Source organism: Lynx canadensis, chromosome D2, assembly GCF_007474595.2.
Source record: "Lynx canadensis isolate LIC74 chromosome D2, mLynCan4.pri.v2, whole genome shotgun sequence".
NCBI lineage: Eukaryota > Metazoa > Chordata > Mammalia > Carnivora > Felidae > Lynx > Lynx canadensis.
Genome location: NC_044313.2, coordinates 62,300,419 through 62,315,531, shown reverse-complemented (window position 1 = coordinate 62,315,531; position 15,113 = coordinate 62,300,419). Strand labels below are relative to the sequence as shown.

Sequence of the window (15,113 nt, the reverse complement as noted above, 5' to 3'; positions counted from 1 at the left end):
CTGACCTAACCAACTGAGCCACCCAGGCACCCCAGAACATTGTTTTTAATCACAGTTTTTTACTTGTTTGTTTTTCTTTTCCCTAGTAAAATGCTAAATCCGTGAGGACAGGAACTATCATACTCATGTTTCTATTCTCATAACATAAAGTAGGGTTTACTACAGTTGTATCAGTGTTATAGGTAATGATGCCACCTGAGTCCTTAAGAATTGTCTAAACTATGTTTGATATGAAAGATTTATCAAAAGTATGGTGTGTATATCCATCTTAGTGCTTATAGGTATAATCTTCACCTTGCTGGATAATTCAGTTCTCTGGGACCAAAGAGACTTTTAAGAAAAAGTTGGGTATACAGCTTTCTTATTACTCATCCTCATGGAGATATTTAGACAATGGTTTGCTGATTTTACCAATTGTTTCTGAACTAGAAAGATACTGTACTATTTGTTCCCACTTTTCCCAAGAACATAAATTTTTACCAAATAAAGATGATGCCAATAACTTTTTTTCCCCAGGAACTTAAAAGGTGTGTGACTTATTAACTTAACTTAACTTAACTTAACTTAACTTAACTTAACAGTTAAGTTACTAACTTACATTTGCATAACATTTTAATAGTGACTATATTTGGTTATATACATTCATAAGATTACCAGTGTGAGGGGCTTCTCGGGGGCTCAGTCAGTTAAACATCTGACTCTTGATTTTGGCTCAGGTCATGATCTCATGGTTCATGCGTTCGAGCCCCGTGTCAGGCTCTGCGCTGGCAGTGCGGAGCCTGCTTGGCATTCTCTCTCTCGCCTTCTCTTCCTGCCCCACCCCTGTGTTCTCTCTATCTCTCTCTCTCTCACACACACACAAAAAAACTTAAAAAAAAAAAGATTATCAGTGTGATCGTTTTCCTGCCAATTTTTGGTTTTAGTTTTGCATTTTGTTATTGATGTTTTCTGTTGATCTAAAGAATATTTTATCTTTATTCTTCACATGCTTAATTATACTTTTATAGTTTTGTGACTTGTTTTTTTTTTTTTTTTTTTTTTGACCTTGACTTCTTCCTTGCTATTTCCTTGAGCAAAACCTTAAACAGTAAGCTTCATGGCCTTGAGGTGTAATTTTAATAAAAGCTGTGCTGAGTAATCATTTGGTATAAAGTCCCAACCAAATCCATTAATAGAAAAATAAGCAATGTCTTTTCAAGGTTAACTTTCTTTCTGGTTGCTCGCACGAATAATACACACTTATTACATTCATTTAATTATTGCCTGCTATTATAATTTAAGATCCATATTTCTGGTAAGGACAACCAAAAAATAACCTTAAGTTTAAGAGCAGATTATCAAAGAATTTGTTCAAGGACAAATTAATATACCATGGGGTTTTGCTTATATAAAATTGTTGTTAATCCAGGAAAATGTCCAGGAATACCCTCTTGACTGGATACTTTGTTGTGTTTTAACTAAAAAGACATGGCTAGGGACTCCTGGGTGGCTCAGTCAGTTGAGCCTCCAACTCCTGATTCAGCTCAGGTCATGATTCCAGAGTCGTGAAATCAAGCCCCCTATCAGGCTCTGTGCTGAGCATGAAGCCTGTTTAAGATTCTCTCTCTCTCCCTCTGCCCCTTTCCCCTGCTCACACTCTCTCTAAAAGAAAAAAAAAAAATATTTTTAAAAGGCATGACCTTCTTTTTCTCCTTTTTTTATTTTTGACATTACTAAATATAAAGTGGGGTTTTTAAAGAGATAAACATTACATTCTTTAAAGCACTTTTATTTTGTGGATTTAAAATTAATTTAATAACTTCATTTGGAAACTGAGTAAGCACTTGACTGAAGGGAGTGTGCGCTTGAAATCTGGGACATTTAGCGGTTCTCATTCATTTGAGAACTAGTCATTTGGAGGTATCACCAGTCACTCTCCGTGCAGTCCCCTTTTCCTCTCTCTTCTCCTCTATTAACCAGTAAATTATGACTACTTGGGGAGTTGTTATCCATTTGGAAACTCACAACGGTAACAGCGGCGGGAAACAGTGAAATAAGGAAAAGTAACAAGCACCGACTTAAATAATTTTACCTTGCTGAAAGTTTCCTAAGCTTTCTAGAAGAGAGTCAATTTAAGCCTCCTCTTTCCTGGGCAAGAAGGGAACAGTTTACCCTGAAATCCCCGTGTTGAGTACAAGGAGGGGGACGGGGGACCGAAAAGATCTGGTTCGAAGGCCGCTTGCGCACTGAGAAGCCGCCCCCTTGATAGACTTGTTCCTACTCCTGCCATTTCTTAGCTCACCGGCCAGATGCGGCTTGATTATTTAGGCCCCTCAGGAAAGTAAGAGGAGTTTACCATCTTGTCTCAAACTCTGGCCCATGCAGCGCTCGAGTCTCCTCCAGAGTCGCACCGTGGGTGGACCGGTGGGGCCCCTCTGGAGCCATTTCTTTTGTAATTGGCTCGGTTTTTTTTCAGTAAAGAGTTGTATAGTTTTAAAAAATTAAAACTCCTTAGATTCTTTCTAGCTGTATAAAACCTCATTCTTCTGTTTGCAGCCTTTTCTTTCTTTTCTTTTTGGGGAGAGGCATATAGTCAATCAGGGTACAAGCTAACCCTCTGAATACAGTTGAGAGGTCAAAGTGCTGAGTTAGTGTTTGGCTCTGGAGGGGCAGGTGAATCAGAGCTTGTCAGAGTATCACTTAACTTAAAAAAGGGAGGGGCAGGAGAAAGTATACATAGGATGAAAATCCCCATATTTGGACAAAAGCTTGGAATTGGTGGCAGTGAGAGATTTTAGAGAACCCATGAAAAGTGAACAACTAAAGAGTACATTTGGGCTGTTTTGTTTTGTTTTTTTAATTTGAGATGATAATTGTAAATCCATTGCTTTGTTTTTCAGATATAGATAAGATGCCCTATTATTTGCTTTGGGCAATTTTTTTAAGCTTTCAGGAGTCTATACATTAGAGTAAATTGGTATGATTTCTATTTCATAATACATTGCTTCAAAAGTTATTCGTGGCTATTTTTAATTGATTTGTCCGTGTAAATAGAAAACCATAAAAGCCACTTGAATTGTAATTCATTTCTATTGTCTATGGAATACCCAAACAAGCTTCTATATTAAAACTAAATAATAGGTCAATTTTCTAGCTATTTATAGAGACCTAAATTTTTTTGTCCTCTCATTTGGAAGAGAACAAGGGAAGCAGTGGTTATTCTTGGATTTCACATTTAGCCAATCCTCACAAATTCTTTCTCTACATAGTATAATTGATTAATAGCACCAAATCCAGGGTCAGAGAGCCTGGATTCAAATTCCGGCTAAATGACCTTGAGCAAGTCATTTCACCTCTCTCTGTCACTGTTTCCTTATCTATAGTGGAAATAATTATGTTTCCTACCTTGTAATATTGCTGTGAAGAGTAAATTACTTAATATATGTGATATAGTTAGTGTAGTCCCAAGGCCATAGTTGGCATGGTTTTACATATTAGCTATTATTATAATATTGAGCAGGAGAGCAGAGATTTTAATCCTTAATGAAAATCCAACCTACTTGAGCGATAAGAGAGTTTGTGTACTCAAGTAGGTGGAAAAGTATAGTCGGGGAAATGAATTCAAGAAAATTAACCTGGTAGCATTCAATGAAAAGGATTGGTACAAAGAGACACTGGAGTCTCAGGGACCAGTTAGGATGCTCTATTCCAGGAAAGAGGTAAAAACGTCTTGAACTACTATCTCAGTCCATCCAGATTTCTGTAACAAAAATACCATAGACTAGGTGGTTTATAAACAACAGAAATATATTTCTCACTGTTCTGGAGGTTAGGAAGTCCAAGATCAAGGCAGGTCTGATTTCTGGTGAGACCCACTTCTTGGTTCATAGGTGGCCATTTTCTCACTGTGTTCCCACATGGTGGAAGGCATAAGAGATCTTTTTGGAGGCCCTATTAGAAGAACAGTAACTCCATTTCTGAGAGCTCCACCAACACGACCTCATCAGCTCCTGAAGGCGCCACCTCCTAATACACATTTGGGGTTAGGATTTCAACATATGGATTTGAGGGGAAGGAGGACACAAACGTTCAGCCTATTGCAGCTGCCATTGTGGTGTTGGTAGAAGATGGAAAATGATATGTGAGAAGTTACAGGCTTACATATGGGGGAAAGGAATACACTAACTTGGGGTGCCTGGGTGGCTCAGTTGATTAAGCATCCAACTCTTGATTTTGGCTCAGGTCAAAATCTCACGGTTCGTGGGTTTGAGCCCCACGTCGGGCTCTGCACTCCCTCTCTTTCTCTGCCCTTCCCCTGCTCACAGTCTGTTTCTCACTCTCTTAAAATAAACAAATAAACCTTTAAAAAATAAATGGTTAAGCATTAAAAAAGAGAGAGAGAATACAGTACCTGATTTTCAAACTGGGTGACTAACATTATGGATGTAATAAATCCAGGATCGTTCTTTGGTTTCTGAACAGTTTCTATATATTGAGAATTAAGGAATGTAAAATTTAAAAGACAAGTCAAGATTAAATGTGGTCATATCTTATTATGCTGTTATTTATATAACAAGTAAATGGCTAATTGTCATCCATAAAGAAGCACGTTGATAAGAATAAGATCTTTCAAAGAACTTTCCTCCAGTTAAGAAAAATCTATCCTATTGTGCTGATTCTTTCATTCAGATTCCTACATTATATTGTGTCAGGACTGGCAATTTGTTATTCTTTGATTCTTGTCTTGTATCCCAAGATTGTTGATGTTGTGATACGAGGAATTCAGACATAAACCTATTGAGAATTAAACTATCAACTTCCGTGCTTGGTCCAACTATAGATGTGGAAACATATATGTAATTATTCAGAGTTGCAAATAATTTTCATCTGTTATTTCATAAGTATTTTTATTATTTCCAGGTCCGATGGATGATGTACTGGATTGTTTTTGCTCTGTATACTGTGATTGAAACAATAACAGATCAAACAGTTGCTTGGTAAGTTCTAGCACTGAGAAAGGGCCAGACTATAGACACCTCATCAGGTGTCCTGAGTTCTTATCCTGCCCTTGGCTGGTAACCCGGTGAATTTGATCAAGTTACTTACTTATCCAGTGTTTCACTTTCTTTATCTGGCTTCCCCATAAGAACATTACTTTCCTTACAGTCCCCCCTCCAATTAAAGCAGCTCGTGTCTCCCCTTGGGTTGCTCCCTGCCCTCCTCCCACACAGGTCCCAATATCTTGGAATACAAAAACTTAGTTGTCATCACCCTTTTTCCACAGGATGACTTGAGGCTATTTTTATCACTTCCTAAATGACTCCCTCTTTGAAGCCCACAGCATCTGGTTCTAAACTCCCTCCCCATCCTTAAAACTCTCAACTACAAACATTCAAACTGGATGACGTCAGCATCCACGTGGACGCCCACTCACCACCAGCTCCTTGGCTGCTCTGTTCCAAATAGCTGAGACAAAATTAAAGCATGTTTGTACCCTCAAGGATTTAACATTTTACCAAGAAGCGATACCAAAGGGAACAATTTGAATCTCCTGTGCCATATTTCACTGGTGCGTTTCCATCTAAACCTTACCATCACTGGAGAAGTCCTCCTTTCAAAATCTTTAAACTTCATACCTTGCCAGTATCCTAAACTGCCCTCGCTGCACAAACCTTCAGCCTAAATTAGCCTTTCTTTGTTTCCTTTCCTGGGCTACAAATGCAGCACCCCCAGAACATCATTCAGCTGCTCTCATGTAGGTACCAGTTTGACCCTCCCCATTCCCTTTACTTGCTGCTTCCCTGCCCTCCTATATCTGTTTCAGACACTTGCTATTCTCTCCTTTAAACTGTCTTTCTGGCTTTGCTATTCTCATCGTATTCTCACAGCACATTAGGTCATATTGGATTGCTAGGAAAAAAATAAAGAAGTCACCAGACTTTAACGTTCTTAACAACTTGCCCTTATTTATGAACCTCTCTGTGTCTGCAGCCATCTTTCTCTTCTAACTTGAAATGTGAGTTATTCTTCCTCTGTCCCATAGCTCATTCATTTACCTGTTAAGTGTTTGGTGGAGAGTTTTGGGGGAGGGTTTTTTGTGTGGTTTTAAATGGCAGAACACAGATTTCAAACCATGCTAGGTCTCTTAAGTTTCCAAGTTCTCTTTTTCAAGACTTCTCATATTTTCCTGATTGCAAATGTCACCTATGTATATTATTAAGAAGCAAGTGGTGTACAAAAAGTTTACTGTGAATAGCGAAAGCCCAGAAACTCCTCTGTAACTGCGCCATGATAAAGACCCTTTGTTGACTACACAACAGCTTTTCGTTACTGCCCTGGACCCCTCTGCCTCATCAGAAGAGCCCAGATTTGTTCAGTTAAACCATGTATCTTAATAATCTGTGTCCCATGGGATGCTAGCCCCTGTGGTATATTGTTCACTTTTGCTGTGGCAGCAAACAACCCTAAAGTCATGATGGGTTAGAAAAACAAACATTTATTTCTTGCTCAACTTATGTAAGGGCAAAAGGTTGGCTGCAGCTTTGCGGGCCTCAGTTCAGTTTTAAGTGTCTTCTCGTTTCAGGCCCAAGACTGAAGGAGCAGCTGTTTCATGGCAGAAAGCAAAAATTTAAAGCAAGAGGTTGGGGGTGTTGGGGTGAGGAAGTCAAAGGGCATTTAAAGCTTCTGCGTGCATGTGATATGTCACACTCACATTATGTTGACCAGAGTAAGTCACATGGCTAACCCTGCAGTCATTCCTTGAGGAAGTGCACTCAGCCCGTAGGGAAAACACTGCAAAGTCACATGGAAAGGGGCATGGGTAGCTGACACTAATTCCCAGTCTACCACAATGGTAATTCCATTCCCCTTACAAGTGAATGATTGTCTGCCAAGTGCCGTTTTCCGGCCAAATGAGACTGGAAGGGGAGTTTTGGGGGGAGTGTTGAGAAAGAGAAGGCCATGTGTTCATGGGGTAACTTTGTGCCCTTGGAGTATTACAAAGCTTCCTCCTGGCGCTTGGAGAGATGTCCGGTACTGACGCCCCCGTTGGGCTCTGCAGAATGGTGGCTGGTATACCTTACTGCCATGGTCAAATGCTGTCAATGTTCTCTCTGGACTGCTACAGTCAGCGGGCAGCTTGCCTATGATTGCTTATACAGTTGTAGTAGAAGTTTCGGAATCTCAGCAGGGATCAGGTCACTCTTTGGTTAACTGATTTATAGTTAATGAAATTAATTCGTCAATTCAAACATAGTTATTTCCTTAATCACTCACTTTTACATGTGAAAACTTAACACAATGACTGAACTTTCTTAAAAGAAAGGGTGTGTGTGTATGTGTGTGTGTGTGTGTGTGTGTGTGAGAGAGAGAGAGAGAGAGAGAGAGATTGATTTCCTCATTGTAGTTTATTTTCACCAGTGGTTTTTTCGAATTTTTTCTTGTTAGGTTCCCCCTGTACTATGAGCTTAAGATTGCTTTTGTCATATGGCTGCTCTCTCCCTATACCAAAGGAGCAAGTTTAATATATAGAAAATTCCTTCATCCACTTCTTTCTTCAAAGGAAAGGGTAAGATCTATAAATCCATAAATCATTTGTTAGAAATGGACATCATCACATGTTTTGTGCTATTAAACAAGTAAAACTATTATATCTTCGGGGAAAAGTCCTTGTTTTTGGCTTGTTGACACTATTGTTAAATAAAATTTATACCCATGAGTTTGTTTGTTTTTCCCCCAGGAGATTGATGACTATATTGTACAAGCAAAGGAGCGGGGCTATGAGACCGTGGTAAACTTCGGGCGGCAAGGTTTAGCTTTCGCAGCCACTGCTGCTGTCACTGCAGCAGTGAAGGTAATTGTTTATTTATGTTTTTTATTCAATGTCACATTAAGTCAATGGACAAAGTAGGGTGGCTTTTTATTCCAGATCATTATAAACTTTTGGCAGAATTTTGCTTTGCTTATTTTTGTAATGTAAATGTAAATGATAATTTAAAAAACATTTTAATGCATGTGTTTTATAACTGCTCAATATTCTGAAAGTCTTAACTGATCACAAAATGAGAGCTAGTTGATATATAAAACCATACCTGAAGATGTCATTTTGTCATAATTTTCCTACTTTATAGCCTTAAAATAAGGTTGAGTAAATCACCTATAGTAAAGATGACCATTCTTTCTTTCCCTGTCTCTGGTCTCTCTCTCTCTCTCTCTCTTTCTCTCTCTCTCTTTCTCTCTGTCTCTCTCTTTCTCTCTCTCTGTCTCTCCCGATGGCAATGTCTTGGTAGGATTTCTGGCTTACTCCTGCACCCCTACTTCAACCAATTTGAGGTAACTGATTATTCAAAATAAGGCATGAAAAAATTCTGTTCTTAAAACTTGAGATTTTACTTAGCCAGTTACTAATGTCATGTGTTGTGTTTTTTTGCAAGTGAAGTTATCAAATGTATGCCTTCTGTGAAAAGTTGCGTTATGGCTTTTGGATTTCTTTGCATGTAGTAATTAGTGTGGTTTATTTTGAAAACCATAGCGTAATTGATTTTGGTGTGTAGTATATGGAAAGAAAACAGGCTTCAGATCCCGAAAATGCTGAGTGTGACTTTTTAAATAACTATTAGTGATTTACTTAACCTCTGTGTTCACTGGTTGCTTCATGTATAAAAGAGGGGTAATATACCTGTCTGCCAGAGCATATGAAAAAGCACAGTGCTTGCCAAAACACAGTAGGAGTCCAATAAACATTAATATCATGTGTGTGTGTCTCTCTTTCAAGTGAAAATTTGAGTTTGTTGCTATGAAGTTAAATTGAGATTAAATAGTATTCCAGCTTCTGAGTTAGACTTTTTCAACTTGGTTATCTTGAACTAAAATAACAATGCTATGGAAATAAATATTCTAAGTGGTGATTCTGCATAATAGCAATGGTGATGGGATATAAAATGTCGGTGGGGTTTCCAGAATGATCCTTAATTTTTCAGAGTGAACTTTGGCTCAAGTACAATTAATATGATCAACAAAATTAAAAACCAAAATTATATTCGGGGCACCTGGGTGGCTCAGTCGGTTGAGCATCCGACTTCGGCTCAGGTCATGATCTCACAGTTTGTGAGTTTGAGCCCCACGTCAGGCTCTGTGCTGACAGCTCAGAGCCTGGAGCCTGCTTCAGATTCTGTGTCTCCCTCTCTCTCTGCCCCTCCTCACTTGTTCTCTCTCTCTCTCTCTGTCTCTCTCTCTCTCTCTTCCCCCCTCTCCCCCCTCCCTCTCCCTGTCTCCCTGTCTCTCTCAAAAATAAACATTAAAAATCTAAATTATATTCAGATTATATCCCCAGAAGTGTTACATTCAGAATTAAGTGTAAACTTATTAACTATGCAGCCCTAGACATGTAAGACAACTGTATCATTAATGATTATTAACTATCAGCACTTTAGTGAAGAATAGTTTACCTGTTACCTGGCTTTTAAAGGCTTTTTCTTTTATTAGTATAGATATACTAAAAATTTTAATCTTATTGGACTGTTATCCATTGTAAAAGAAGTTCATTTGCTTTTTTTTCTTGCTTAATGAGAATACATTCCTGATTTCCATGTGTCCTAAAAAAGAGCATCCAAGAGACATAATATTCAACAACTAGAAATTCTACCATAAGACCACAGATGCAGTTATTGAAGAAATAATACAATAATATTTCCCAGAACTGAAGGACATGATTTCTAGATTGAGAGAACCCACGGGGCCTCTGGGTGGCTCAGACAGTTAAGCATCTGACTCTTGATCTCATCTCTGGTCTTGATCTCACCTTGGGAGTTCAAGCTATGCCCTGGACTCTGCACTGGGTATGAACCTTACTTAAAAAAAAAAAAAAAAAAAAAATAGAAAGAGCCCACAAGGTACCCAGCACAATGAATGAAAAAAAGACTGACTGTAAGCAAGGTCATTGGAATAGTCCAGAGACACTAGAGACAAGGAAAAAGTGTTTAAAGATTCCAAAGATAAAAAGTATGTCACATCCAAATGACCAAAAATCAGAAAGGCATTAAATTTCTGAATAGTGACAATGGAAGCTTGAAGACCAAAGAATAATACCATCCATGATACCATAATTTTCACCCTCACATTCTGAAACAGTCAAGCTCTCAGTCATGTGTGAGCTTAGAATCAATCTAATTTTTTTTAAAGCATGCAAAGTCACAAAATTTACCTCCTATTCATTCTTTGTCAGGGTAGATATGCTCTGCCACAATTAGAGAATAATCCATGAAGAAGGAAACCCATGGTATCAGGAGATAGGGTATCTAGCACTGAAGGGAGGGGACAGTACTTCCCAGAATGTACATCTACATAGCAAGTCAAGTGCAATTGGCCGAAATTGGATGTGATGGGTGCAGGGTGCCAGGAGAGGTATCTCAGGGGAATGTATGAGGATGAGAGTATCTAATAGGTTTAACCCTATGCAGGGATGATACTTAAATTAGTCAGCACATGCTACAGCCAGTCAGAAGACACTGAACACCACGAAAAATATACTGGAGGCAATGTGAAGAGGGAGGCATAGCATGACTAATCAAAGGAGTATTTTAAAAACGGGATAATTGTTGACTCTGGAAAATAACAAAAGTTATATAAGAAAGGAAGTGTAATAATGGAGCATGACTAGGCCCAGCAGCAAGCAGCATTTATATCAGAATCATGAGAACACAGACTGTAGATTGAACAACTATGATTTTGCTCTCTCAGGAAGGTGGAGGAAGGAGAAAAGGAAGTGGAAGAGAAAGAAAATCCTCACCTGTCAGCTAAGAAAGTAAAGGGTTTGATTTTTTTTTTTTTTTTAACATTTATTTATTATTAAGAGACAGAGAGGGACGCCTGGGTGGCTCAGTTGGTGAGCATCCGACTTCGGCTTAGGTCATGATCTCACAGCTCGTGAGTTCGAGCCCCACGTTGGGCTCTGTGCTGACAGCTTGGAGCCTGGAGCCTGCTTCGGATTCTGTGTCTCCCTCTCTCTCTGCTCCTAACCCACTCGCGTTCTGTCTCTGTGTCTCTCAAAAATAAATAAACATTCAAAAAAAAAAAAGAGGCAGAAACTGAGCATGAGCATGGGAGGGGCAGAGAGGGGAGGAGACACAGAATCTGAAGAGGGCTTCAGGCTCTGAGATGTCAGCACAGAGCCCGATACCGGTCTCAAACTCACAAACCCTGAGATCATGACCTGAGCCGAAGTCAGACACTCAACCGACTGAGCCACCCATGTGCCCTGGAAAGTAGAGGGTTTAAAGTGGTGCCTTCAAGAGGATACAGAGGAGAAGGGGACCAGGGACAAAACAAGAAAGCCTGTTGCTTTCCTTTGTTATAAAATGTACTTTTATTTGACTTTACAAATGAAGTATAGTTGATCCCTGAACAATAAGGGTTTCAACTGCCTGGGTCCACTTACATGCCAGTTTTTTTTTTCAATAAATTCAATACAGTCCTCTATATGTATTTTCTCTTCCTTAAGATTTTCTCAGTAGCATTTTCTTTTCCCTTTTTCACTTTATTGTAAGAGCACTGTACATAATACATGTAACATACAAAATACATGTTAATCGGCTGGTACTAGTGAGGCTTCCATTCAAAGGAGTCAAAACTTGTAGGCAGATTTTTCACTGCCCGGTAGTTGATGCCCATAACCCCCACATTGTTCAAGGGTCAAATGGTACATGTATTGTTACCCCCCCACCCCGCCACGAAGATGCTTTCTCAGTTTAACATTTTTAAAAGCATCACTCAACATGATTCTATGGCAAAAACCTAAACATTAAATTTCCACTTGAAAAATTGCTTAGAAAATATGGACATTTTAGAACATTGTTTTGGGAAATGTAGAAGCATACAAATTGCATTTTTCCTACTCAATTCAACACTTAAATGTAGTTTCTAGTCCTGCTACTCTGTGAAACACCTTCCTACATACATATTGTGACTATTTCATGGGATATGTGTTTTACTTTCACTTATGTTTATTGCTTCCAAACCCTCTATGTGGGGGATCAGAAAAATCCCCACTAGAGCCACCTGGGTGGCACAGTCAGTTAAGGTCCAACTTTTGATTTTGGCTCAGGTAATAATCTCACACGTTGTGGGGCCCCATACTGGGCATGGAACCTGCTTAAGATTCTCTCTTCTCCCTACACATCTTTCTCCACAAGCCTGCTTGCTTAATCCCCATTATGTTGTCTTATCCCCATCCCTTCCTCATTTGTTTTTATTTTATTCTTTGCTGCCATCAGTGTTTAGCATCCTGCACATTTATTCAACATCTGCTGGTTTAATGCCTACTGTATGGTCGGCGCTGGGGATGCAGCCGAGAACAAGATAGATACGGTCACTACTCTCACTGCCTGCTGTCTCGCTGAATGTATGTTTTCATCAACTGAAAATTTTATCTCATCTTTGGTTGCTAAAAGCTTTCCCCTTGCCCTCCATTATTAAAATAAGCATTAACTCACAGAAATACTTTCCTTTAGAAAGGCTATAAAAGCAATCCTATACCTATATTTCTCTGCTTTCTTTTTTGTGATCCATGGTTTGTGTTTATATATTTAGCATCATAAAACCACCTCTCCATTCAAAGGCAGGAAATAGCATACGAACCATTCATCTAAGTTACCACTGCAAATCAAATGCATGTCCCATAATTTGAATTCGTTTTGGAACTTTCCCTCCTTGTCTGTGATGTGGTGGTCCTTTTGTTATCAAGATCACTATATGTCAGGTAGCCCTCACCATTCTCAGCATGAACACTGTGAATGTTGGCTTCAGCCTGGATTTTATTCATTAGGAATAGTCATTAAATATGCCAAACATAGCATAATGTTAACACTATTTGCCTCAGTTTGTACTGTGCCTATTTTCGTGTAAGTGAAATTAGTTTCATCTCTGGAGATGTCAAAGAAAGGCCCTATGATGGAAGAAATCACTGAACCAGACACTTCATACTAAAGAGTAAATTGAAACTGAAATAGAAAATAGGTCAAGTTTAAGGAGAAACTCCAAGAAAGCCAGTAGTAAAGCTTGAGAATTAATTTATGATTTTTACAACATATAGTTTGTTAAAAATATCTTTCAGGCTAAAAATGATTGGACTCTTGGTATGACCTTTAAAGATCGGTAATACTCCCTGACTAGGATTCCCAAGTTGAACCACCTGAGCATGTTAAAGATGAAAATAGGAATCTAATCAGAACATTTATTACACCGTAAAGCAATTTTCTGAAAATGTTACTCAGTTCTGTGACCTCATTACCAGGCATCTGTTCACAAGGTCAGTGTACAAGTTTATTTTGGCTGAGCAAAGCAGAGACATATGAAGGACCTTCAAGGATTTTGCTGAGGATGTTCAGCATTCCATAGCTTTCACATGAGAAATGCAGGTGGCTTTTGTACAGATGAGCAACATTACTACCAGATAAAGAAGAAAAGTACCATTATAATGTCATATTAACCATCTCTGACTTTTCTCTGGCAGCCTTTTCTTGGCAAACTCTTTAGCAAATATTATTTTAAAAAATCAATTATCACAGAAATTAGAGCCTTCCAGGTAAAATTGCTAAAAGCTAATAAACTTTAAATGATGATGATGATTAGGTCCAAATCCTGACATCTTGCTGTCTGCCTTAATGACTTTCTGTTTGTGAAAGGATTTGAGGATATTCACAGGCTTAGTATCATCCATTTAAAAAGAGAGCATTTGTCTAGACAATGGAAAGAAGGGTCAAACTATTTTCCCTACAATCTAGGGAAGCAGAATGTTATAATGAATATTTAATTCATGAATAGTCTGGTTATCTGCATTTTCTAGCCCTGGTTCTGCCCTAATTAGTCATGAGATTTGGGGCAGATCATCTGCACTGATCTAAGTTTTAATTTTCTTACCTATAAAACAAAGAGGTGATACCTGACTTCTGAAACCTCTTCTAGTTCCAAAACAGTAGTTGGTTGTCTCACTGGGAGAAGATTTTGCCCCCAAAGGAACATTTGGCAATGTCTGGAGACATTTGGGGTTGTCACAACTGGGGTTGTCACAACTTGTGTCTAGGGGGTAGAAGTCAGGAATGCTGCTTAATATCCTGTGATCCAGCCCCAAATTATCCAGCCCCAAAATAGCAGCAGTGCTGAGACTGAGAAAGCCTGCTCTAAAGGTACAATGAGTCAGAAAAAATGGAAAGGACATATAAATATGTATAGATAGTTTGGTGTGGGCTACAAATAATATACTTCCTTTTTTATGTTTTTGTCTGTTACAGATGTTCTTTGATAAATATATATAGATATACATATATAATCTTTAATGTTTATTTTTGAGAGAGAGGGACCACAAGTGGGGGAGGAGCAGAGAGAGGGGGAGACCCAGAATCCAAAGCACGCTCCAGGCTTTGAGCTGTCAGCACAGAGCCCAACGCCAGGCTTGAACCCACGAACTGTGAGATCATGACCCCAGCCGAATCTGGATGCTTAACTGACTGAGCCACCCAGGCGGCCCTTTATTGCTTCAATCTTAAAACCACTAAAATTTATTATTCACTTAACAGGAATGCAATCAATTCCATTCTAGGCTTAATCAGATTAATTCTCAAATGTCCTTAGAAGAAAAGGATATTTCGCTAAAAACTTGGAAGTAACCTTGTCTGCATTTTAATGTAGTATGTCAGAGATCAACAAGAAATAGAGCTTATTCATTATTGAACAGTATAGTAAAAATTATTCTGTAAAAGCTTGCTTGTAAGATTACAAAGATTGTTTTTAAATTCTTAAAAAAATAAGAGAGTAAGTTGAAGTTTTTATATAAAACCTAATAAGCTCAGTAAATTCTTATTTAACACAAAATATAATAATTTTAACAGTGTTTAACCAGGAAATGAAGTATTTAAACAAAAGCAGAATTAAAAAAAAAAAGTAAATAAATAATAAAAAAAAAACAAAGAATTGTTTGGGAGTAGCAAAGTTGGAATTAATCATACATACAGGGTCCCCTTTTACCACTTCTCAGCTGAAGAATATTTCCCAGAGGATGAATGTGTTAGATCTGAACCCAGGACCCCAACCCAGTCAGCCCCTTATAAGTGTTCTCATTTTAATTAATTAATTTATTTTGA

General features: G+C 38.5%; 1 protein-coding gene across 2 annotated transcripts in view; it reads left to right on the top strand.

The window, feature by feature from the left end:
* The window catches only part of REEP3 (receptor accessory protein 3), a 101,538-nt gene that overhangs the window by 68,323 nt on the left and 18,102 nt on the right, over positions 1-15,113 (top strand). For both annotated transcript variants that reach the window (XM_030335561.1, XM_030335562.1), the window contains exons 3-5: positions 4,900-4,976; positions 7,426-7,546; positions 7,718-7,831. In XM_030335561.1, coding sequence (XP_030191421.1) covers positions 4,900-4,976; positions 7,426-7,546; positions 7,718-7,831 — 312 coding nt within the window. The remainder of the gene's footprint in view (positions 1-4,899; positions 4,977-7,425; positions 7,547-7,717; positions 7,832-15,113) is intronic.